Source organism: Hemitrygon akajei, chromosome 31, assembly GCF_048418815.1.
Source record: "Hemitrygon akajei chromosome 31, sHemAka1.3, whole genome shotgun sequence".
In the NCBI taxonomy this organism is placed as follows: Eukaryota; Metazoa; Chordata; class Chondrichthyes; order Myliobatiformes; family Dasyatidae; genus Hemitrygon; species Hemitrygon akajei.
This window is the reverse complement of record NC_133154.1, coordinates 41,373,655-41,397,499: the sequence shown is the minus strand read 5'-3', so window position 1 is coordinate 41,397,499 and position 23,845 is coordinate 41,373,655. Positions and strand designations below refer to the sequence as shown.

At 44.8% G+C, this 23,845-nt stretch overlaps 1 protein-coding gene across 5 annotated transcripts in view; it reads left to right on the top strand.

Annotated features, from left to right (window-relative positions):
• The window catches only part of LOC140719283 (perforin-1-like), a 40,049-nt gene extending 18,614 nt beyond the window's left edge, over positions 1–21,435 (top strand). For 3 of the 5 annotated variants that reach the window (XM_073033801.1, XM_073033803.1, XM_073033805.1), the window contains one exon: positions 19,410–21,435. In XM_073033801.1, the coding sequence (XP_072889902.1) occupies positions 19,410–21,150 (1,741 nt within the window). In that variant the 3' untranslated portion in view covers positions 21,151–21,435. Of the gene's footprint in view, positions 1–10,399; positions 10,600–11,439; positions 11,493–19,409 lie in introns of those variants that run through there. The other 2 variants (XM_073033804.1, XM_073033802.1) reach the window with 2 other exon arrangements.
• The last annotated feature ends 2,410 nt before the right edge of the window (positions 21,436–23,845 follow it).

Here is a 23,845-nt window from a genome sequence, read left to right as displayed (position 1 = left end):
AGAAGAGGGAGGAAATGAGCGTGGCAGTTGCTTTAGATGCAGAAAAAGCATTTGATAGATTGGAGTGGGATTTTTTATTTAAGGTATTGGAAAAATACGGATTAGGAGTATCTTTTATAAAATGGATTAAATCCTTAAATACTAATCCCAAAGCTAAAGTAGTGACAAATGGTCAAATTTCAACACCATTTCAGTTAACAAGGTCAACTAGACAAGGTTGTCCATTATCACCTGCTTTATTTGTGTTGGCGATAGAGCCATTAGCTGAATTGATTAGAATGGACCCAGATATTAAGGGTTAAGAGTTAACCAGGAAGAATACAAGATTAACTTATTTGCTGATGATGTTCTGCTTTATCTAACAAACCCATTGCAATCGTTGCGTAAATTATCCTATAGATTAGAAGAATATGGGAAAGTATCAGGTTACAAAATAAATTGGGATAAAAGTGAAATTTTACCTCTTACTAAAGGAGACTATAATCAATGTCGATCAATAACCCAATTTAGATGGCCGGCAAATGGTATAAAATATTTAGGTATAAGAGTTGATAATGATATAAAGAACATATACAAATTAAATTATTTACCACTATTGAAAAAAATTCAAGAAGATCTTGATAAATGGATGGTATTACCAATAACATTAGTAGGTAGAGTAAATACCATAAAAATGAATATATTCCCTAGATTACAATACTTATTTCAATCACTACCAATACAATTACCCCAGAAGTTTTTTCAAGAGCTGAATAAATATGTGAGGATGTTTCTTTGGAAAGGTAAGATGTCAAGAATATCGTTGGAAAAATTGACATGGAAATTTGAGCTAGGAGGGTTACAACTTCCAAATTTTAAGAATTATTATAAAGCAAATCAACTTAGATTTATTGCATCTTTTTTTGAGAAAGATAAACCGGCATGGATCAGAATAGAACTAGATAAAATAGGAGAAAACATACCAGAAGACTTTATATATAAATGGGAATCTAAATGGATACGGGAAAAGAAAGAATCTCCTATATTAAAACATTGGATTGATTTATGGAATAAGATAAATGTTGACGATGAGACAAAGAAATCCTTATTAGCAAAGAAATCTTTAATTCAAAATAGACTTATTCCTTTTACAATGGATAATCAACTTTTATATAATTGGTTTCAAAAAGGGATTAGATATATAGGAGATTGTTTTGAAGGAGGTATATTAATGTCATTTGATCAATTAAAGAATAAATATAAAGTATCAAACAACACTCTTTTTTGTTACTTTCAACTAAGGGCTTATTTAAGAGAAAAGTTAGGTCAAACAATGTTACTACCGAAACCCAATGAAATAGAAACTTTAATTCAAAAAGGAAAGATTAAAAAATTTATCTCTTGTATGTATAATTTGATTCAAAAACAGGCTATTAAACAAGGAGTCCATAAGTCAAGACAAAAATGGGAAAGTGATTTGAATATCAAAATTGAAGAAAAAAACTGGTCAAGACTATGTCTTGAGAGTATGACAAATACAATAAACGTTCGATTAAGATTAGTGCAATACAATTTTTTACATCAACTATATATTACACCACAAAAAATAAATAAATTAAACCCAAATTTATCTGATCAGTGTTTCCGATGTAACCAAGAAATTGGTACTTTTTTACATTCTACTTGGTCTTGCTCTAAAATTCAACCTTTTTGGACAAATTTAAGAGTTTTACTGGAACAAATTATTGGAGTACAACTTCCACATAACCCAATATTACTTTTACTAGGTAATATTGAAGGGATAAAACCGATATCCAAATTGAATAAATATCAGAAAGAATTTATAAAAATTGCATTGGCAGTAGCCAAAAAAGCTATTGCAGTGACTTGGAAATCGGATACATATCTAAGTATAGATCGTTGGAAGAACGAAATTTATGGCTGTATTCCACTTGAAAAAATTACTTATAATTTAAGAGATAAATATGAAACATTTTTGAAAATTTGGCACCCTTATTTACAAAAGACAGAATTAAATATATAGGTGCTCCGAAGATGAAATAATTGGTTACTTGGGGAAAGAAATAAATATATATACTAAAGTTATTACGAACTCCATGGAGCATGTGGGGATCCTCCAATATCCAGCCATTCCTTTTTTTTCTCTTTCTTATTTTTTTAATAGGGATGTTAGGGGGGAGGGGGGCTGGGTGACATTTTTTTTCATACACATTTACTCTGTAACTATTTGAAAACAATAAAAAAAAGTTTTAAAAAAAAAGCCAAAGAAGGGCATGAAATAGAATGAAAATAAGTGGGAAGTTAGAGGATTGGGAAGCTTTTAAAAACCAACAGAAGGTAACTAAAAGGCCATAAAGAAGTAAAGATGTAATACAAAGTTAAGTTAATCAATAATATTAAAGAGGATTCTAACGTTTTCTTCAGATACATAAAGTGTAACAGAGAGGTGAGAATAGATATCGGACTGCTGGAAAATGATGCTGGAGAGGTAGTAATGAGGGATAAGGAAATAACAAATGAACTGAATAAGTATTTTGTATAAGTCTTCACTGTGGAAGACGTTAGCAGTATGCCAGAGGTTCTACAGTGTCAGGGGGCAGGGATGTGTGAAGTTGCCATTACTTATGAGAAGCTGCTTGGGAAACGGAAAAGTCTGAAGACAGACCTGGACCAGATGGTGTACACTCAAAGCTCTGTCAGAAGTGGCTGAAGAGATTGTGGAGGTATTAGTAATGATCTTTCAAGAAACATGGTTTCAGAGGAATGAAAAATTGCAAATGTCACTCCATTCTTCAAGAAGGGAGAGAGGCAGAAGAAAGGAAACTATAGATAGATAGATAGATAGATAGATAGATAGATACTTTATTCATCCCCATGGGGAAATTCAACATTTTTTCCAATGTCCCATACACTTGTTGTAGCAAAAACTCATTACATACAATACTTAACTCAGTAATAATATGATATGCATCTAAATCACTAACTCAAAAAGCATTAATAATAGCTTTAAAAAAAGTTCTTAAGTCCTGGCAGTTGAATTGTAAAGCCTAATGGCATTGGGGAGTATTGACCTCTTCATCCTGTCTGAGGAGCATTGCATCGACAGTAACCTGTCGCTGAAACTGCTTCTCTGTCTCTGGATGGTGCTATGTAGAGGATGTTCAGGGTTTTCCATAATTGACCGTAGCCTACTCAGCGCCCTTCGCTCAGCTACCGATGATAAACTCTCCAGTACTTTGCCAGTTTGGTTAGACCAGTTAGTCTGACCTCAGTGGTTGGGAAGATGTTGGAGTCAATTGTTAAGGATGTGGTTTTGAGGTACTTGTAGGCACAGGATTATACAGGCCATAGTCAGCATGAATTCCTGAAGGGAAAGTCTTGCCTGACAAATCTGTTGGAGTTCTTTGAAGAAATAACAAGCAGGATGGACAGAATTGATGGATGTTGAATATTTGGATTTTATTTGATACTAGCATGGATAAAGCATTGGCTGATTGACAGGAGGCAAAGAGTGGGAATAAAGGGAGCCTTTTCTGCTGCCAGTGACTAGAGGTGTTCCACAGAGGTCTGTGTTAGGACGACTTCTTTTTACTTTGCATATCAATGACTTGGATGATGGAATTGATGGAATTGATTGTTTTGTGGCCAAGTTTGTGGATGATACAAAGATGGGTGGAGGGGCAACTGGTTTTGAGGAAGTAGAGAGTCTGTAGAAGGACTTAGATTAGGAGACTGGGCAACAAATTTGCAAATGGAATACAGTGTCAGGGAGTGTATGGTCTTGCACTTTGGTAGAAAAAATAAAAGGGTAGACTATTTTCTAATTGGGGAGAAAATTTTAAAATTGAAGGTACAAAAGGACTTGACAGTTGTTGAGCAGGATTCCTTAAAGATTAATTTGCAGCTTGAGTTGACAAATGCAATTGTCATGGTCTGGTCCGCGAAGTCCGCATTCTGGTTCACGGTCCGGTCCGTGGACTCCGGACTCCGGGTCTTCTGTCTGTCTGTTGTTTCAGTTGGGCTTAATCACAGGCATTTGATTCTCATATTGGGGCTGGAATATAAGTGGCCCTGGGTTCGAGTGAGGTGGCTGGTTTGTCTTGTTGGTATCCTGTCCTTGCCTCTGGGGGTAAGTCGGGCTGTTCCTTCTGTTACCCTATGGTGGGATCTGTCCCTTCCTGTCCTTGCCATTACACCGTATTTCCCAACACTGTATTCCATCTGCCACTTATTTCCCCATTCTTCCAATTTGTCCAAGTCCTGCTGCAATTACATTGCTTCCTCAGCACTACCTACCCCTCCACCGATCTTTGTATCATCCGCAAACTTTGCCACAAAGCCATCCAAGTCATTGTCATTATCCAAGTCACTGACAAACAATATGAAAAGTAGTGGTTCCAATACTGACCCCTGAAGAACACCACTAGTCACTGGGAGCCAACCAGAAAAGGCCCTTTTTATTCCCACTCATTGTCTCTTAGCTGTCAACCATTCCTCTACCCATACCAGTATCTTTCCTGTAATGGCATAGGATTTTATCTTGTTAAACAGCCTCATCTGTGGTACCTTATCAAATGCCTTCTGAAAATCCAAGTAAATGACATCCACTGCCTCTCCTTTGTCCACCCTGCTTGTTACTTCCTCAAAGAACTCCAACAGATTTGTCAGGCAAGATTTCCCTTTACAGAAACCATGCCGATTTGACTTATTTTATCATTAGTCTCCAAGTACCCCAAAACCTCATCATTAATAATGGGCTCCAACAGTTTCTCAAGCACTGAGATTAGGCTAACTGGTCTATAATTTCCTTTTTTCCCCTTCCTCCCTTCTTAAAGAGTGGAGTGGCATTTGCAATCTTTCAGTCTTCTGGGACCATGTCAAAATCAAGTGATCCTTGAAAAATCATGACCAATGCATCCGTTATCTCTTCAGCAACCTCTCTCAGGACTCTGGGGTGTAGTCCGTCTGGTTCAGGTGACTTATCCACCTTAAGACCTTTGAGGTTTTCCTTTGTAATGGAAATGACACTCATGCCTGCTTGCTGACACACATGGACCTTTGGCACTCTACCAGTGCCTTCCACAGTGAAGGCTGATGCAAAGTACCCATTAGGTTCATCTGCCATTTCTTTGTCCCCCATTACTTGACTACTATTAGGAGGCTTATACATGATCCCCAAAATTATTTTTTTTACGCTTGGAGTTTCCCCATCCACAAAGATTCAACATTCTCTGACCCTATGTCACCTCCTTCTAAAGATGTAATTCCATCTCTTACCAAAAGAGCCACACCACCGCCTATGCCTCCCTGCCTGTCCTTTCAATACAAAGGATATCCTTTGATGTTAAGCTCCCAACTATAGCCTTCTTTTCATCCATGACTCAGTGATTCCCACAACATCATACTGACCAATCTCTGATTGTGCCACAAGGTTGGCCTCTATCCAAGTCACTGACTTGGCCTCCTTGTACATGTATTTAAATACAGCACCTTCAGTCCTGCATTCTACGCCCTTTTGAATTTTGCCTCTGTGCTTTGCTTTGTCTGTATTTGTACCCAATCATTGGCTTGTCCTTCCTCACATCAACCATCTACTTGTAAACCTGGTGGCTCATCTTCAGCTCTATCATACTGGTTCCCATCCCCCTGCCTATTCACCCAACTCTTTCTCATCGGCATCCATGGGACCTGAATTTCTGAACTGGCCTAAAACTTCCTAAACCTGACACCTGCTTCCTTTTTTTTTGGACCAGAATCGCAATATCTCTCATCAACCAGTTTGCCCATCAGAATCAGGTAAAATGTCATAGGCATATGTCATGAAATTTGTTACCTTATACAAGACTACAAGAGCAGGGATGTGATGTTGAGGATTTATAAGGCACTGGTGAGACCTCACCTTGAGCATTGTGTACAGTTTGGGCCCCTCATCTTAGAAAGGATGTGCTGTTATTGGAGAGAGTCCAGAGGAGGTTCACAAGGATTATCCAGGAATGAAAGGGTTATCATACAAGGAAAGTTTGATGGCTCTGGGTCTGTATTCGCTGGAATTCAGAAGGATGAGTGGGGATCTCATTGAAACCTTTTGAATGTTGAAAGGCCTAGACGGAGTAGATGTGGAAAGGATGTTTCCCATGGTGGAAGAGTCTAAGAGAAGGGGGCACAGCCTCAGGATAGAGGGGCACCCTTTCAAAACAGAGATAAAGAAAAAATTCTTTAGCCAGAGAATGGTGAATTTGTGGAATTTGTTGCCACATGTGGCTGTGGAGGCCAGGTTGTTGGGTGTATTTAAGGCAGAAATTGATAGGTTCTTGATTGGACACGGCATCAAAGGTTTCAGGGAGAAGGTCAGGAACTGGGGTTGAAGAGGAGGAAAAAAAGTGTTCTCTGACCGGTGTCTCCCAGACCCTCTCTCTCAGGGGGAGATCTGTACACTGACCGCTGTCTCTCAGACCCTCTCACTCAGCGGGAGATCTGTACACTGACCGGTGACTCTCAGACCCTCTCTCTCAGGGGGAGATATGTACACTGACCGGTTTCTCTTAGATTCTCTCTCTCAGGGGGAGATCTGTACACTGACCGGTGTCTCTCAAACCCTCTCTCTCAGGGGGAGATCTGTACACTGACCGGTGTCTCTCAGACCCTGTCTCTCAGGGGGAGATCTGTACACTGACCAGTGTCTCTCAGGGGGAGATCTGTACACTGACTGGTGTCTCTCTGTCCCGCTCTCTCAGGGGAAGATCTGTACACTGACCGGTGTCTCTCTGTCCCTCTCTCTCGGGGGGAGATCTGTACACTGACCGGTGTCTCTCTGTCCCTCTCTCTCGGGGGGAGATCTGTACACTGACCGGTGTCTCTCTGTCCCTCTCTCTCGGGGGGAGATCTGTACACTGACCGGTGTCTCTCAGTCCCTCTCTCTCAGGGGGAGATCTGTACAGTGATTGTTCTCTCTCTCCCCCCTCTCTTCCCCCTTCTCTTCCCCCCTTCTCTTCCCCCCTCTCTCTCTCCCTCTCTCTCTTCCCCCTCCTCTGTACACTGTACACTGACTGTTCTCCCTCAGTCTCTCTTCCTGACAGGTCCCGCAGGGGTGCAGTGATAATTTTTTAGGTGCCGGAGCTGACAAAATGCTTGCCATTTTCTATATCCTCTCCATATATGCCAAACCCAATTTGTGTACCTGCTCATTTCATGTACTGGGCTACTTCTTTGCCCCATTTATGTAATGGGGGGGGTACACAAATTGGGTGTGACACATATATATATGAATAGGGCTTCTTATAATGTCAGGGACTAAACCAAGATGAAAAAATATATGAATTCCAGAGCTCCACAGAAATATAGTGATAGTTAAAACATTAACAAGATTATAGCCTATCACTGCATTTCAGTGTATAACTGGTACAATAAAACATATAATACTTAATTTAATAATATGACCAAGTATTGCACGGCAGCACTCACTAATTATTATAAAATATAATTATCAAGCAAGTAAAGAAAAAGACTGTAATCATATATTTTACCAATTTAAAAGTAATTACCTACTTAGCAAATACCACCAATGAGAAGTTCCACAATAATCTCCACAAAGGGTCAGGCGTAGGATGTGTTCGGGGGTCTAAGCAACTCTTGTCCTGGTGTCATCTGCTGATCTGTGGTACAGCAGCCATGATGTGACATATGGCTCAGGATTCCACTGAGCTTGAGGAGGTCCGTATAGTTTAACAAACATAAGTGCTGATACATGATTTATGAGAATTCTTGAGCATGTTGTTGTTATTAACAAGTTCATGTGACTGAATCCTCTCGCACACTCAGCAGTACTAATAGGAATAACTTGTGGACAGCTCAGTAATGTGCGTAAGTCTTGGGGTGTCCACCATCCTGCACATAATCTCTGAATTTATTACAGAGCAGGAAGAAAGCTTAAACCACTTACAGAGAGATGATATTGCAGCTTCTCCATAATTAGACAGTATTTCAGCAGGCAAGTTATCTTTATCAAGGACACACATTTCATTTAGCAGGGATTTATACATACCTGAGGTTTAGAAGTTTGAGAACCTTTCAAGGAATTGCTTTGAACATATGGTGCTGCAAATTGTTTATAAGACTAGTAAGAAACTGTAGATAATTAATGGAGACAATGATGTCGTTGCTTGTTAAGGTAATTTCTCCAAACTTCCTCTTTTCAACTGCCTCTTGAGCTTCTAGAATTCTTGTACCAGTTTGCTCTTTCAGTCCATGCAGTGATCTTATGCTCTGTTGGATCAGTTTGTCTGCAGAAACAATCGTAGTAGTGCATTTCTGTAAACACTCTGACAGTAAACCAAGTTCATGCAACGTGTCATACGTTAGAACTAAGTCCAATAGAAACTGTTCTGAAGAGAGTCTTTTCAACAGAGCTTCATAGGTTTTTCTGTCGCTCTAGGTCTTCTTTCATCCTTCATTGCTTTTTCAAAATGAAAACACAGTGCTTCATAATTTTGCCACAATGCTGAAACTGTTCAAAACGAGCTAGCTACCCACCTGGTGCCCGGAACGCGGCCTATTTTACAAATTTGTTGTTCTAGTTGAGAGGCACATTCAGACAGTCCCTTTTGAGTTAGAGGTGATCTACTGTAAACAGAGTACAATTTGTCCATAAATGATTGAAAATGAACTTCTCTCACTGAATCACCTACTGCAAGTTCTAATCTGTGATTAAGACAGTGCCAAATTATCACATCAGGGTTATGTTCCTTGAGAATTGTAGCAACACCAGATCTGACACCAAGCATTACGCTCACCCCATCAGTAGCAAATGCTACAAGGTTCTGTTTCAAGTAAGAGCCATCAAACCCATGGTTATTGAGACAGTTCAGTAGATGCTCAGCAATAGTTGCAGCTTTCTGATCAGACAGTTCAATTAGATCTAAAAACATAAAATGGGGATCACCTTCCTTATCACTTCCACATTTCAAATAAACTATTAGGACAGTCTCAATGCTCAGACTTGTTGATTCAGCAATGAGAACAGAAATTTGCCACTTATCTGCTGGCAAATTATCTTTTTCATATTAATGGCTATGTGATTAATTATCTCTGTAACACTAATGCGAGAATGCAGTTCAGATCCAATGACAATACCATTGTTTTTGAAGTTCCAATAAGCCAAAGTGATCAGAGTATGGTCTGTAATTCTGAGCTAAATAACATGCAGAATGAAAAATTGAACAAGTTGCCTTTAGATGCAGTTCTTTCTGCTTTATTGTGCGAATGCTCGATCCGTTCTTATCGACCTTACGGCCCGGTTCGACAAGCAACATACCACTCTTCAAAAGATCTAAGATTTTTATTTTCTCGGTGAACAATGCTCAAACAACGAGTGCTGGAGAGAGATTGAGGATCTGTGAACTGGTGGGAGGCTACAGTAGGGTATGCAGGGTCAACAGGTCGAGCGAGGAGGAATTTCACAGAACAGTCACGGCTCCAGGATTTCACCAAAAACTATTAAATATCATAGAACTATAGAACATTACAGCACAGAAACAGGCCTTTTGGCCCTTCTTGGCTGTGCCGAGCCATTTTTCTGCCTAGTCCCACTGACCTGCACCTGGGCCATATCCCTCCAAACCTCTCTCATCCATGTACCTGTCCAAGTTTTTCTTAAATGTCAAAAGTGAGCCCGCATTCACCACTTCATCTGGCAGCTCATTCCACACTCCCACCACTCTCTGCGTGAAGAAGCCCCCCACCCCCATGTTCCCTTTAAACCTTTCCCCCTTCACCCTTAACCCATGAGATCTGGTTTTTCTCTCCCCTGGCCTCAGTGGAAAAAGCCTGCTTGCATTCACTCTATCTATCCGGCAGCACTGCACCCTTGGTCCTGGTTGGTTTTGCAGGCCACATCACACCCAGCTCTGTTTCAGCAGACTCCTGAGTGTGATGTGTTCTATTGTGCAGCTTCCTCTTACAAGAGGGTGTTTTGTGCTGTTTTGCTCAGAGCAGAGGTGCAGACTGTCACCCACAGGTCAGAAGAATGAGTCAAGGTGTGACATTCTCACTCAGTGAGTGTCAAGGCTGATGCTAGTGGAAATCACTTTTTGACCCCGCGCTCCTTGTGGCTCAGAATGTGAGCTCTTTCTGTAATGGAGACATGATGAGGGGGTGTCAGAGTGGTTTGTCACCAGTATTTATGTATCATTCAGTCTCTAGATCAGGGATGGCAATTCTTTTTAAGAATATGTGTCCAAATTGATGATAATCTTTGAAAACACATTCTCTTCTGTGCCATTGCTATTTTGAGCAGAAATGCTCATTTATTAATGAATTTGTTACAATAATTATGGACATTTTTTGAAAAAGGAATTGTTTTAATTTGAATAAAAGGATAACAGACAGATTGAAATAAGTAAAGCATTTTAGTAAAATTGTTCAGAAGTTTTGAAGTTTAATGTGACAATTGAAAATCAACTTCATTTCGCTAAATGGTATTGTTATTGACATTGTAATCTTTATGGATGGGGTTTAGAGAATGGAGGGTGGCGCCTCATGACATGCTGAACACAGTTCTACAGGTGACGCTTGGAGAACATGTGGCATCGGTTTGCCACTGATGTGGGTGAATTGTTAGTTTTTACGAGCTGCTGTAACTCAGGTTTGAGTGTGTGTGTGTGTGTGTGTGTGTGTGTGTGTGTGTGTGTGTGTGTGAGTGTGTGTGTGTGTGTGTGTGTGTGTGTGAGTGTGTGTGTGTGTGTGTGTGTGTGTGTGTGTGTACATGTTTTCTCTGTGACCATATGACTTGCCCCTCCCCCGTCTGCTTCAGTTCCTCCCCCCCGTACGTATCGTTAGTTTTTACTGTAGGGGTCTGGAGTCTGGCAGGAACTGCTGAGAGCCTGTGGGGAATAAGCTGGGAAAGTTCTCAGATTTGCCTGACTGGCACGTTGACAGCAGGACTTCATCATCTAAACCAACCTGCACTTCATCTTTGTGATCATCTAACCCTTTCTCTCACACTCACTCCATCCCCTTCCCTCTTTTTTACTCCCTGTCCATCTCCCTGTCTCCACCAATCCTTCTCACATCCGTCTTTCTCCCTGGTCCCCCTCTCTCCTTCTCCCCCCTCCCTCTCCCTCTCTCCCTCCCATGCTCCCTTCCTGTAACCTCACTGATTTAACAAAATGGCTGCTGGCACAAACATCCCCACCCTCTTCGTTTAACCATCTCATCTCTCCAGCCCATTTCTTCCAGCTTTTCCTCTCCTCTCCCCCTCGTGAAATGATGGAGGGATGGTGTTACCATGGTAACTGGCCCTTGCTCTTGAATCATGTTCCATTTAACAGGGGCATATCGTCGTGGTCAGGCCACAGCCTTGTGGTCTGATCACAGCCCCTCCTCCCTTAATGACAAGTCTCTGCCTTCATAAGCTCAGACCTGACTGACTGGGTCAATACAGAAGGAGAGGCCTGGGTGAGCCGGTGGGTTTGAAGTTCCCAAAAGATCATCATCAGGTAGGTCTCAGTCTTAGTACTGGGGTCAGAGGGTATCTGCTTGCCACAGACAAACCCTCCTCCACAGCCCCAGACAGCCAGAACTACCCTTCCTCCATCTCTCATCCCCACCCCACCTGCTTGGGTGCCCTTGTGAGCGGAGAGCTAAAGTTCTGGAATTGTTCTTTGAGCCTCTTTGATATTCCTCTCCACTTGTTCCATCTTTTCCAATATTTCAATCTCACTCTCTCTTCTGTGTCTTTGTCTCTCTCCTCAGTTTCTCTCTCTCTCTTCTCCCCTCTCTCATCTCTCTCCTTTCATTTGCTTCTTCCTCTCTCTGTCTCTCACTGTCTGTCTGTCTCTCGCTGTCTCCCTCTCTCTTTCTACCTTCTTCCTCCCTGTCTCTCTATCTGTATCTCTCTCTGTCTATATCTGTCTCCCTCTCTCCCTGTTTCTCCCCTTTTCTTTCTTCTCTCTCCTCTGACCTCTATTCTCTCTCTTATGTCTCTCTTCTCTTTCCCTCTCTCCTCTCTGTCTCCTTCCTCTCACTTCACTCCACTCTCTCTGTCTGTCTCCCTCACTCTGTCTCACCCCCTCTCTGTATCTCCCTCTGTCTACCTCCTCTTTCTGCCTCTCTCTTTTCCATTCTCTCTCATTTCTCCATTTCTCAACTAACTCTCTCTCCCTCTCTCTGTCTATATCTGTCCCCCTCTCTTCCTGTTTCTCCCCTTTTCTTTCTTCTCTCTCCTCTGACCTCTATTCTATCTCTTTCCCTCTCCTCTCTGTCTCCTTCCTCTCACTTCACCCCACTCTCCCTCCCTCTCTCCCTCTCTCTCTTTTCTTCCCTCTCTTCTCTCTTCTCTCTGTCTCTCTCTGTCTCTTGTCACTGTCTCTCTGTCTCTTTATGTCTCTCTCCACCTTTTTATCCTCTCTCTCTCTGACTCTCTATCTGAATCTGTCTGTCTCTCCCTGTCTCTCCTTTTCTTTCTTCTCTCTTGTTTCTCTTGTCCATTCTCTCTCCTCTCTTTCTCCACTCTCTGTCTCTCTCTCCTCTCTCCACTCTCTCTCCTCGCTTCCCCCACTCTCCCTCTGTCACCTTCACCCTGTCTTCCCCTCTGTCTCCCTCTTCTCTCGTCTTTCTTTCCTCTCTTCACTCTTCATTCTGTTTCTCTCTTCGCTCTCTTTCTGTCTCTCCTCAGTCTGTTTTCTCACTCTTTCTTCTCTTTCTTTCTCCCTCACTCCCTTCTCTCTTTGTCTCTCTCCTCTCATCCCTTTTTCTCTCTGTCTGTCTCCCTTGGTCTCCTTCTCTCTCTGTCTCCCTTTCTGTCTCACTCTCTATCTCTCTCTGTTTCTCTCTTCTCGCACTCTCTGTCACTTCACTCTTTCTGTCTCTCTGCCTCTTTTCTCTTTGTCTCACTTTTTATTCATTCTTTCTCGCTTTCTTCTCTCTCTTATCTTTCTTCACTTTCTCTCTCTCTCACTCTGTCTCTTTCCCTCCCTCTCTTTTTCTGTCTCTGTCTTCCTCTCAGTCTCCCTTTTCTCTCTATCTGTCTCTCTCTCACTCTCTCTGTCTCAATAGATAATAGACAATAGGTGCAGGAGTAGGCCATTCGGCCCTTCTAGACAGCACAGCCATTCACTGTGATCATGGCTGATCATACACAATCAGTACCCTGTTCCTGCCCTCTCCCCATATCCCTTGACCCCGCTATCTATAAGAGCTCTATCTAACTCTCTCTTGAATGCATCCAGAGACTTGGCCTCCACTGCCTTCTGGGGCAGAGCATTCCACATATCCACCACTCTCTGGGTGAAAAAAATTTTCCGCATCTCTGTTCTAAATGGCCTACCCCTTATTCTTAAACTGTGGCCTCTAGTTCTGGACTCACCCATCAGCGGGAACATGCTTCCTGCCTCCAGCGTGTCCAATCCCTTAATAATCTTATATGTCTCAATCAGATCCCCTCTCATCCTTCTAAATTCCAGTGTATACAAGCCCAGTCGCTCCAATCTTTCAACATATGACAGTCCTGCCATCCCGGGAATTAACCTTGTGAACCTGTGCTGCACTCCCTCAGTAGTAAGAATGTCCTTCCTCAAATTTGGAGACCAAAACTGCACACAATACTCCAGGTGGGGTCTCACCAGGGCCCTGTACAGCTGCAGAAGGACCTCTTTACTCCTATACTCAATTCCTCTTGTTATAAAGGCCAGCATGCCATTAGCTTTCTTCACTGCCTGCTGTACCTGCATGCTTGCTTTCATTGACTGATGTACAAGAACACCTAGATCTCGTTGTGCTTCCCCTTTTCCTAACTTGATTCCATTTAGATAGTAATCTGCCTTCCTGTTCTTGCCACCAAAGTGGATAACCTCACATTTATCCACATTAAACTGCATCTGCCATACATTTGCCCACTCACCCAACCTGTCCAAGTCACCCTGCATTCTCATAACATCTTCCTGACATTTCACACTGCCACCCAGCTTTGTGTCATCAGCAAATTTGCTAATGTTACTTTTAATCCCTTCATCTAAATCATTAATGTATATTGTAAACAGCTGTGGTCCCAGCACCGAACCTTGCGGTACCCCACTGGTCACAGCCTGCCATTCCGAAAGGGACCCGTTAATCGCTACTCTTTGTTTCCTGTCAGCCAGCCAATTTTCAATCCATGTCAGTACTCTGCCCCCAATACCATGTGCCCTAATTTTGCCCACTAATCTCCTACGTGGGACTTTATCAAAAGCTTTCTGGAAGCCAAGGTACACTACATCCACTGACTCTCCCTTGTCCATTTTCATAGTTACATCCTCAAAAAACTTCAGAGGATTAGTCAAGCATAATTTTTCCCTCATAAATCCATGCTGACTTGGACTGATCCTTCTATTGCTATCCAAATGTGTCATAATTTCATCTTTTATAATTGACTCCAGCATCTTTCCCACCACTGACGTCAGGCTAACCGGTCTATAATTCCCTGTTTTCTCTCTCCCTCCTTTCTTGAAAAGTGGGACAACATTAGCCACCCTCCAGTCAGCAGGAACTGTTCCTGAATCTATAGAACATTGGAAAATGATTACCAATGCGTCCATAATTTCTAGAGCCACCTCTTTAAGTACCCTGGGATGCAGACCATCAGGCACCGGGGACTTATCAGCCTTCAGACTCAACACCATTTCTTGCCTAATATAAATTTCCTTCAGTTCATCCTTTACCCTAGTTCCTTTGACCACTATTACATCTGGGAGATTGTTTGTGTCTTCCCTAGTGAGGACAGATCCAAAGTACCCTACTTGTTCAACTCATCTGCCATTTCCTTGTTCCCCATAATAAATTCACCCGTTTCTGTCTTCAATGGTCCAATTTTGGTCTTAACTATTTTTTTGCTATTCACATACCTAAAGAAGCTTTTACTATCCTCCTTTATATTCTTGGCTAGTTTACCTTCGTACCTCATTTTTTCTTAGTGTATTGCCTTTTTTGCTATCTTCTGTTGCTCTTTAAAAGCTTCCCAGTCCTCCGGTTTCCCGCTCATCTTTGCTATGTTATACTTCTTCTCTTTTATTTTTATACTGCCCTTTACTTCCCTCGTCAGCCACGGCTGCCCCTTACTCCCCTTAAGATCTTTCTTCCTCTTTGGAATGAACCAATCCTGCACCTTCTGCATTATTCCCAGAAATACCTGTCATTGTTGTTCCACTGTCTTCCCTGCTAGGGTATTGTTTCATTGAACTTTGGCCAGTTCCTCCCTCATAGCTCTATAGTTCCCTTTGTTCAACTGTAATACTGACACATCCGATTTTCCCTTCTCCTTCTCAAATTGTAGGTTAAAACATATCATATTATGGTCACTACCTCCTAATGGTTCCTTTACCTCCACGTCCCTGATCAAATCCGGTTCATTGCACAACACTAAATCTAGAATTGCCTTCTCCCTGGTAGGCTCCAGTACAAGCTGTTCTAAGAATCCATCTCGGAGGCACTCCACAAACTCCCTTTCTTGGGGTCCAGTACCATTCTGATTCTCCCAGTCTACCTGCAAGTTGCAATCCCCCATGACAACTGTATCATTACCTTTGCAACATACCAATTTTGACTCTTCATTCAACTTACACCCTACATCCAGACTGCTGTTTGGGGGCCTGTAGATAACTCCCATTAGGGTCTTTCTACCCTTAGAATTTCTCTGTTCTATCTATACTGACTCTACATCCCCTGATTCTATGTCCCCCCTTGCAAGGGACTGAATATCATTCCTCACCAACAGGGCCACCCCACCCCCTCTGCCAGTCAGTCTGTCCTTTCGATAAGATGTATATCCTTGAATATTCATTTCCCAGGCCCTGTCCGCTTGAAGCCATGTCTCTGTTATTCCCACAACATCGTACTTGCCAATTTCCAACTGAGCCTCAAGCTCGTCTACTTTATTCCTTATACTTCGTGCATTCATATATGATACTTTTAATTCGTTACTCCCCTCTCTTTTCATATCAATTCCTATTTCACTTGGCCATACTGCATGATCTCTTCTTGAGCTTTCTACTCCATTGATTCTGTTGTTCTTTTTAACTTTTCTTATTTTCACTTTCCCTTTAACTCCATCCTTATATTTCCAGTTCATCCCCTCCCCCCCCCCACTACTTAGTTTAAACACATCCGTGTTGCAGTAGCAAACCTGTCTGCCAGAATGCTGGTCCCCCGCCTATCAAGGTGCAACCCGTCCCTTTTGTACAATTCATCCCTACCCCAAAACAGATCCCAGTGGTCCAAGAATGTAAATCCTTGCTTCCTGCACCAGTTCCTCAGCCACACATTCAGATCCATTATCTCCCTGTTCCTGCCCTCTCCAGCACGAGGAACTGGAAGCAAACCAGAGATAAACACCCTGGAAGTCCTGCTTTTCAGCCTTCTTCTGAGTTCTCTGAACGTCCTTCCTCTTCTTCCCGATGTCATTTGTGCCGACATGCACTACCACTTCCGGCTGTTCACCTTCACCCTTGAGGATTCCCTGCAATCGGTCTGTGATGTCCTGGATCCTAGCACCAGGGAGGAAACACACCATCCTTAAATCTCACCTGTTGCCACAGAACCCGCTTTCCGTACCTCTTACTATGGAGTCCCCTACTACCACGGCTCTTCCTGATGTCTGACTCCTCGGCTCTGCTTCTGCACCAATTTTCGGCTCGCAGACCTGTCCGCCTCTCAGACTGGCAGTATCTTCTGTCTTGACAGCTTCCAAGAGGGTGAACCTGTTTACGAGAGGTACATCCCCTGGGGTCTCCTGTACTTCAAGCATCCTTTCCTTCTTCATCATCGCCCCATTTCTCTCTTCCGGTATCCTCGGTGTAACGACCTCACTGTAGGTCCTGTCCAGAAAACTCTAGTTCTTTCTTCAGTGCTGCAACATGCTCCTTCAGAAGCTGAATCTGGACACACTTTCCACAGCTGTAGCAGCCGGGGGCACCATCAGTGTCCCTGACCTCCCACATCATGCACGTAGCACACTGAATCAGCTTAGCGGTCATGTCTTCACCCTCTGCAATTGTGCCTGGCGTAGTCTCCTCGCCGAAGACTCTCGAGCCAAAGGCTAGCACTTCTCACACCAGATACTTCCCTCAACCAGGCCGCTTTTGGTCTCTTGTCACTGTCTCTCTCTGTCTCTGTAGCTGTGTCTCCCTGTCTCTCTCTGTCTCTGTAGCTGTGTCTCCCTGTCTCTCTCTGTCTCTTTATGTCTCTCTCCATCTCTCTCGGTCTCTGTGTGAATGTTTGTCCCTGTCTTTGTAGCTGCGTACGGTATCTCCTCTCTCTTCTCTCTCTCTGTATCTCTCTTCTCTCTCATTCTCTCTGTCTCTCTATTTCGTTGTCTCGCTCCTCCCTCTTCTCATTTTCTTCTGCCTAACTTGTTCTTCCTCACTGTCTCTCTTTGCTCTCTCTATCCCTCTGTCTCTCTCTTCTCTCTTTCCTCTCTCCTCTCTCTGACTTTCTTTGCTTTCCTTGTTCTCTTCTCTCCCTTTCTTTCCTTCTCACTCTGTCTCTCTCTTTTCCTGTCTGTTTCTCTCTATCTCTGTCTTCTCATTCTCTGTCTCTCTCGTACTTCTCTATTCTCTCCTTTCTGCTCTTCTCACTCTCCCTTCCTCCTCTCTCCCATTCTGATTATATTCCTCACCTGTCCCTCGCCCTCTCACATTCCCTATCCATCTCTCCTTCATTGTCAATTCCCTTTTTCCCTACGATATCTCTTGCCTTCCTCCCCACTTGGTTCCGCTCACTCTTTCCCCGTTCATCTTCATCAGTTTGTCCCACAGTAAGTCTGCCTGGCCGTTCATTTTAATGAGTTTGTCACATTCCCTCACCTTCCCATAGGTGGCCAATGAGGGTCCCGTTGCACTCACAGAGAATTCCGAAAAGGTACTTGATAAATGGGCTCATCGGCAAAATCGAATGAAGGGGTGTGCAGAAGTGTGCAAAGAGAATTAGTGTAATGGTGGGAGGCAGAGAGCAGTGGCTGAAGGTTGGTCAGACTGGAGTGAGATGGGTCGTGGAGATTCCATGGGTCAGGACCTGGACCGCTGCTTTTCATAATATAGATTATTGAACAGAGATGGTGCCTGTCTCGCAATGAACAGTCTTGTCAAAATGGCATGAGGGAGGGAGGGAGGGAGGGAGAGAGAGAGAGAGAGAGAGAGAGAGAGAGAGAGAGAGAGAGAGAGAGAGAGAGAGAGGGGGGGGTGGGAGAGAGAGAGAGGGAGTGACTGAGAACAGTCAGTGTACAGATCAGAGAGAGAGAGAGAGAGAGAGAGAGAGAATAAGTGAATGAGTGAGAGAAGAGAGAGAGAGGGGGAGGAGAAATGGAGAGAGACGGAAATAGAGAAACAGATTGAGAGTGAAAGAGACAGAAAGAGAGATACAGAGACAGAAAGCGAGAGAGAGGGGAATGGAGAGAGATGGACAGAAAGAGACAGAGGAACTGATTCAGAGAGTGAAAGACTGTGAGAAATAGAGAAAAACACACTGAAAGTGAAAGAGACAGAAAGAAATACGGAGGTAGAAAGTGCAAGAGACAGCGAGAAAGAGAGAGAGAATGAGAGAGGAGAGAGAGGGAGAGAATGAGAGGGGGTGTTGCTGGAATGATACTGTTTGATGATGAGTAATGTGAAGGGTTACATTTTAGTGGGAAGGATGAGAACAAGTGAAAGGACATTGCTTCAACGAGGACAGAGAGATCGGGAGTACAGGAGAGCAGTCCACCAAATGTGATGAGAAAGTTTTGAAAACAAGGCATTTTTGATTGAATCTCGGACTACCAGGCAAGGAGTGGGGTTTTGTAAAACACAAGGGTCGAGGACGTGAGCTCACCACCTCAGGGTGACCAGAGAGGGGAGATGAAGGGTAACTGAGGAAGTTTTGCTTCAGCAGCAAATAATTGGGGTGTGCAATTCACTGCGAGGAGAGTTGCTTCAGTCGGGGTGTTCAAGAGGGCGCCAGAAAGGGTGGAAAGGGAGGAATTCTCTGGGCTGTGGGGGAAGGCTGGGGAGTGGGAAAGGTGGGTTTGCCCTTACACAGAAATGGTATAGACTGGAGGGAGGGATTGGCCTTCCCCGAGCTGTAACCATTTGGTGACTCTTTCATTTCCTCCACTCATGTCATGTAGGGTCACGCTCTCCGTAATGGTCTCCCCAGCCCCTCTCTCTGCTCTGGCTTTCCTGCCCCTCTTTTGTAACTGCCCCAATATTTCCACTCTCTAAACAGCCGTGCATGGACAGCTAATGTGCTGAGGGGTCATGGATAGTTGGGGCCACTGTCTGGGGGGGGGGGGGTGGGTGAGAGAGGTTGGTGAAGGGGTGACCCTTCATGGGAAGGGATGATGCTTTGGACCCCTGTCCAAGGGTTTTAGTGTTGGGGGTGACCTTTCTCCTTCTCCTCTTAACCTACAGAGTTCCGTCGATCGAGGGGAGCCCTGCTGACACAGCGATGGAATCCAGGATAAGGTGGAGAGTGGGAGTGTTGCTGTGGCAGCTTCTGTTCCTGGGGGGCGTGGGAGCTGTCTGCCATACGGGCAGTGCCAGTGAGTGCCAGTCCACGTCCCCTGTACCTGGGACCAGTCTGGCTGGAGAAGGTTTCGATATAGTGACGCTGAGTGCCAAGGGGGCCTACGTGGTGGACGTGGAGAGCTGGGAGCACCCGGACGGTACCTGCACCCTCTGCACAAACTCACAGATGGAGGGTGAACGGCAGCGCCTCCCCCTGGCCGTGGTGGACTGGCGTGCTCAGCGCAGCTGCAGTCGGACCTTGTCCAGCCAGCTCTTCCGCTCGGTCTCCGAGCTGGCTGAGTCGATCAACTCCCGTCTGGACGTCAGCTGGCGTGGTGACCTGAGCCTTCAGCCCCAACCTGGACAAACGGTCAGTGTGGGGCTGGCGGGCTCCAAATCCAAGGCCATGTCCTTTGCCAGCCACAAGGCTAAATCAGATCGCTACAGCTTCACCAGCCATACTTTCCAATGTAATCTCTACCGCTACCGTCTGAAGAACCCTCCGCCCCTGTCACCCCAGTTCTCCGCCCACCTGGGCCGGATCACTAACACCTCCTACGAGGGTGCCCGACACCACTACCACAGACTGGTGGAGACTTTTGGAACACATTACATCCAGTTGGTGAAGCTGGGGGGCTCCTTCAAGGACTTGACGGCCATCCGCACCTGCAAGGCTGCAGCAGACGGCCTCACTGTTGAGGAAGTGAAGGACTGTCTAAGTGTAGAGGCCAGTTACGAGGTGATCGCGGCAGGAAAGGCCTCAGCTAAATCCTCGTTCTGTAAGAGTAAGGCCTCTTCCCTCAGCCGCGGTAGCAGCTTCCACCAGGTCTTCAACGAGAGGCTAACGGAAACCTCAGGGGGTCACTCCATTGGGGACACAGACACCCTCTTCTCCTCTGACCCCACTGTCTTCACCAGCTGGCTGAAGAGTCTGAAAGAATCACCAGGGCTGATCAGTTACAAGTTGTACCCCCTTCATTACTTGCTTCCTGATAACGACCACAGGCGAGACCAGCTAATGCTCTATCTCTCGGAGTACATCTTGGCCAATGCCCAGACACCGGACTGCTCCAAAGCAACCTGCCCTGCTGGCAAGAGCAAGAGTGCCTCTGATCCTTGCTCCTGTCTCTGCCCAGAGAACAACTGGACCGACCGTCTCTGCTGTGCCAAGCAGAAAGGCATAGGGCACCTGGTGGTCACTGTCATGAGGGGCTTCAACCTCTGGGGCGACCGATTTACAGGCACTGATGGTTTTGTGAAGGTCTCTTATGGGCGGGTCAAAGCTCAGACCTCAATAGTGTATGATAATAACAACCCCCAGTGGAAAGCCCGACTGGACCTGGGTGAGGTGCTGGCCACCAGTGACCTGAAACTCACCCTGACGGTCTACGATGAGGACGATCTTTGGAACGAAGCCCTGGGGACCTGTGCGGTACCCCTCACCTCTGGCTCGAAGGATCTTACGTGTTACCTCAGGTACGGCAAGGTCACCTACAATCTGTCCTTCACCTGTGGCTCCCACCTGCAGGGTCCCACCTGCCATCAGTACGCCCCAAGTGCAGGAGGGCCTGGGTTCCAAGGGCTCCTATGGGCCAACCAATCCTCTTCCTCAGAGATCCCCTCCCTAAAGGTTATCTTTCCTTGACCTTTGCCCTCTCAGCTTGCTCCCAGCTGCCCCGTATGACTTCTTCACTCTTCGAGGATTCCTCTCTTACGCCAGTTCTCCTGACCTTGACCCTCTCACCCCACCTCAACCATTGCTCTCCCCATCCATCCTGCACAAACACCCTCTCTCTACATCAGATGCCTCCCCGGGCACAGAAGGCTATGCAAGGAGCTACTTTAGGTACAAATTGACAGATGAAATTGTTTGATTGCCTCTTGCTTTGTTTGTTCAACCTTGTGTGTTTTTTGCAATAAACGTCACTCAGCATAATTTATCCTCTTGGTGTGAACCGTTATTATGGTGTGCTGGGATAGGGATTTCCGGGGCGGTGAGGACACGAACCTGGGGCGGAGCAGGTGAGAGGGAGAGGGTGTATGGGGGAGGAAGGGTACGATCCCCAGGTAGGGTTTGACCATGGAAGGGGAGTAGGAGTCAGAGGGCCACAGAGTTCAACATCACGATTTACACCACAGAGCCCAAGGCATCACCAGGTATTCACTGGCCTTAACCTTATTGGCAGGCAACTTAGCTAGGAGTAGCGTCACAGTGTTCAAATTTCAACGTAAAGTTATTATCAAAGTACATATGTGTCACTATATAGACCTCTGAGATTCATTTTCTTGTGGGCATTCACAGTGCACCCAAGAAAAACAATAGTATCATTGAAAAACCACCCCCAACAGGATGGACAAACCACCAACGTGCAGTAAACATCAGACTGTGCAAATACAAAAAGAGGAAAATAAATAAACAAACAAACAGAAAATATCGAGACCGTGAGATGAAGTGTCCTTGAAAGTGATTCTATAGGTGGTGGGAACAGTGCAGTGATGGAGTGAGTGAAGCAAAGTTATCCTCTGTGGTTCAAGAGCCTGATGGTTGAGGGGTAATAACTGTTCCTGTCCCTGGTGGTTTGAGTCCTGAGGCTCCTGTACCTCTTAAATGATGACAACAGCAAGAAGCGAGCTTGATTTGGGTGGTGTGGGTCCCTGATGAAGGACCGTGCTTTCTTGCGACACTGGTCCTTGTAGATGTGCTCAATGGTGGGGAGGGCTTTACTTATGATGGACTGGACCCTACCCATTACTTTTTGTAGGATTTCCCACTCAAGGGCTTGATGCAGCCAGACAATATACTGTCCACCAGACATCTATTGAAGTTAGTCAAAGTTTTAGATGATATGCTGAATCTTTGCAAACTTCTAAGAAAGTAAAGGTGCCACCATGTTTTCTTTGTAATTGCACTTATGTGCTGGGCCCAGGACAGATCTCTGAAACGATAACACCAAGGAATTTAAAGTGCTGACCCTGCCCACCTCCGATCTTCCGGTGAGGACTGGCTCATGAATCTCTGGCTTCCTTCTCTTGAAGTCAATAATCAGCTCCTTGGTCTTACTGACATTGAGGGAGACATTGACATTGTTGTGGCACCAGGCAGCCAGACTTTCAATCTCCCTCCTATATGCTGCTTCATCACCACATTTAATTTAGCCAATGACAGTGGTGTCATCAGCAAACTTAACTATAGCATTGGAGCTATACTTAACCATAAGTATAAAGCATGCAGAGCAGGGGGCTAAGCACACAGACTTGTGGTGCACTTGTGCTGATGGAGATTGTGGAGATGTTATTGCCAATCCAAGCTGACTAGGGTCTGCAAGTGAAGAAATCAAAGGTCCAGTTGCAGAATGAAATATTGAGGCCAAAGTCTAGGAGCTTATTGATTAGTTTTGAGGGAATGATAGTATTGAATGGCATCTGCTGTTGACCTGTTGTATCAGTAGGCACATTGGAATGGATCTAAGTCACTTTTCAGGAAGGATTTGATATGCTTCCTTACCAACCTCTCAAAGCACTTCCTCACAGCAGATGTAAGTGCCACTGGACGATAGCCATTGAGACATGTTGGGCTTGAAATTCTGCCCTGTGTTCGTTTAGGAAGAGAGACAACCAACACCGGAATATTACAAAACTTGGGTTTATTGCAGAATTCGTAACTGGCACAGCGAATCGACGGAGTCGCTGGAGAAGGCGCGTTCCGACTTCCCCTTACAATCTGCTCTTATTTATATCCCTTTTCCCCCCAGAACAACCCCCCGCTACATATTAGGTAATATCGGGCACTTGTGTCCATCTTATTGGCCCGCAGCCATATGCTCACGAGTTACCTGTTTCTTTTGTTTACTGAATCGCGTGACACTGGTAGTTTCGGTGTAGCGGGGTCCCCAGTTTCGCTCCCCCCTCCCTCTCATTACGTGAGCCACTCCTGACCTGTAATGGCAGTCTCGAATTAACCCTAACATTAACCCTAACACTCCCTCCCTTGGCCTCCCAGAGGCCACATCCCTTACAAGCTTTTCCGCGGCTGCCAGGATCAGGCAGGGAGGTGAGCGTCCCCCGGCACTCTTTGGCATTTCCTCCCTATTTGCTTATCCTGATTTGTCCGACCTAGGGTCACAAAATATGGGTAGGGGTTCCCTAAACATCCGCAATTTTTACAAGTAGCATGCAACATTTCAGAAAACTTATTCAAGAATAAATTCACAATCCCCCCCTTGCCATGGTCCATTTCAGTCCGTGTCCTCCCATAGCGCGTCTGCTTTCCAGGAGGGCCGTGTCCTCCCCTTCCACCGGGAACAAGGGTGCCTGGTACGCCGGTGGAGGTCCATCCTTTC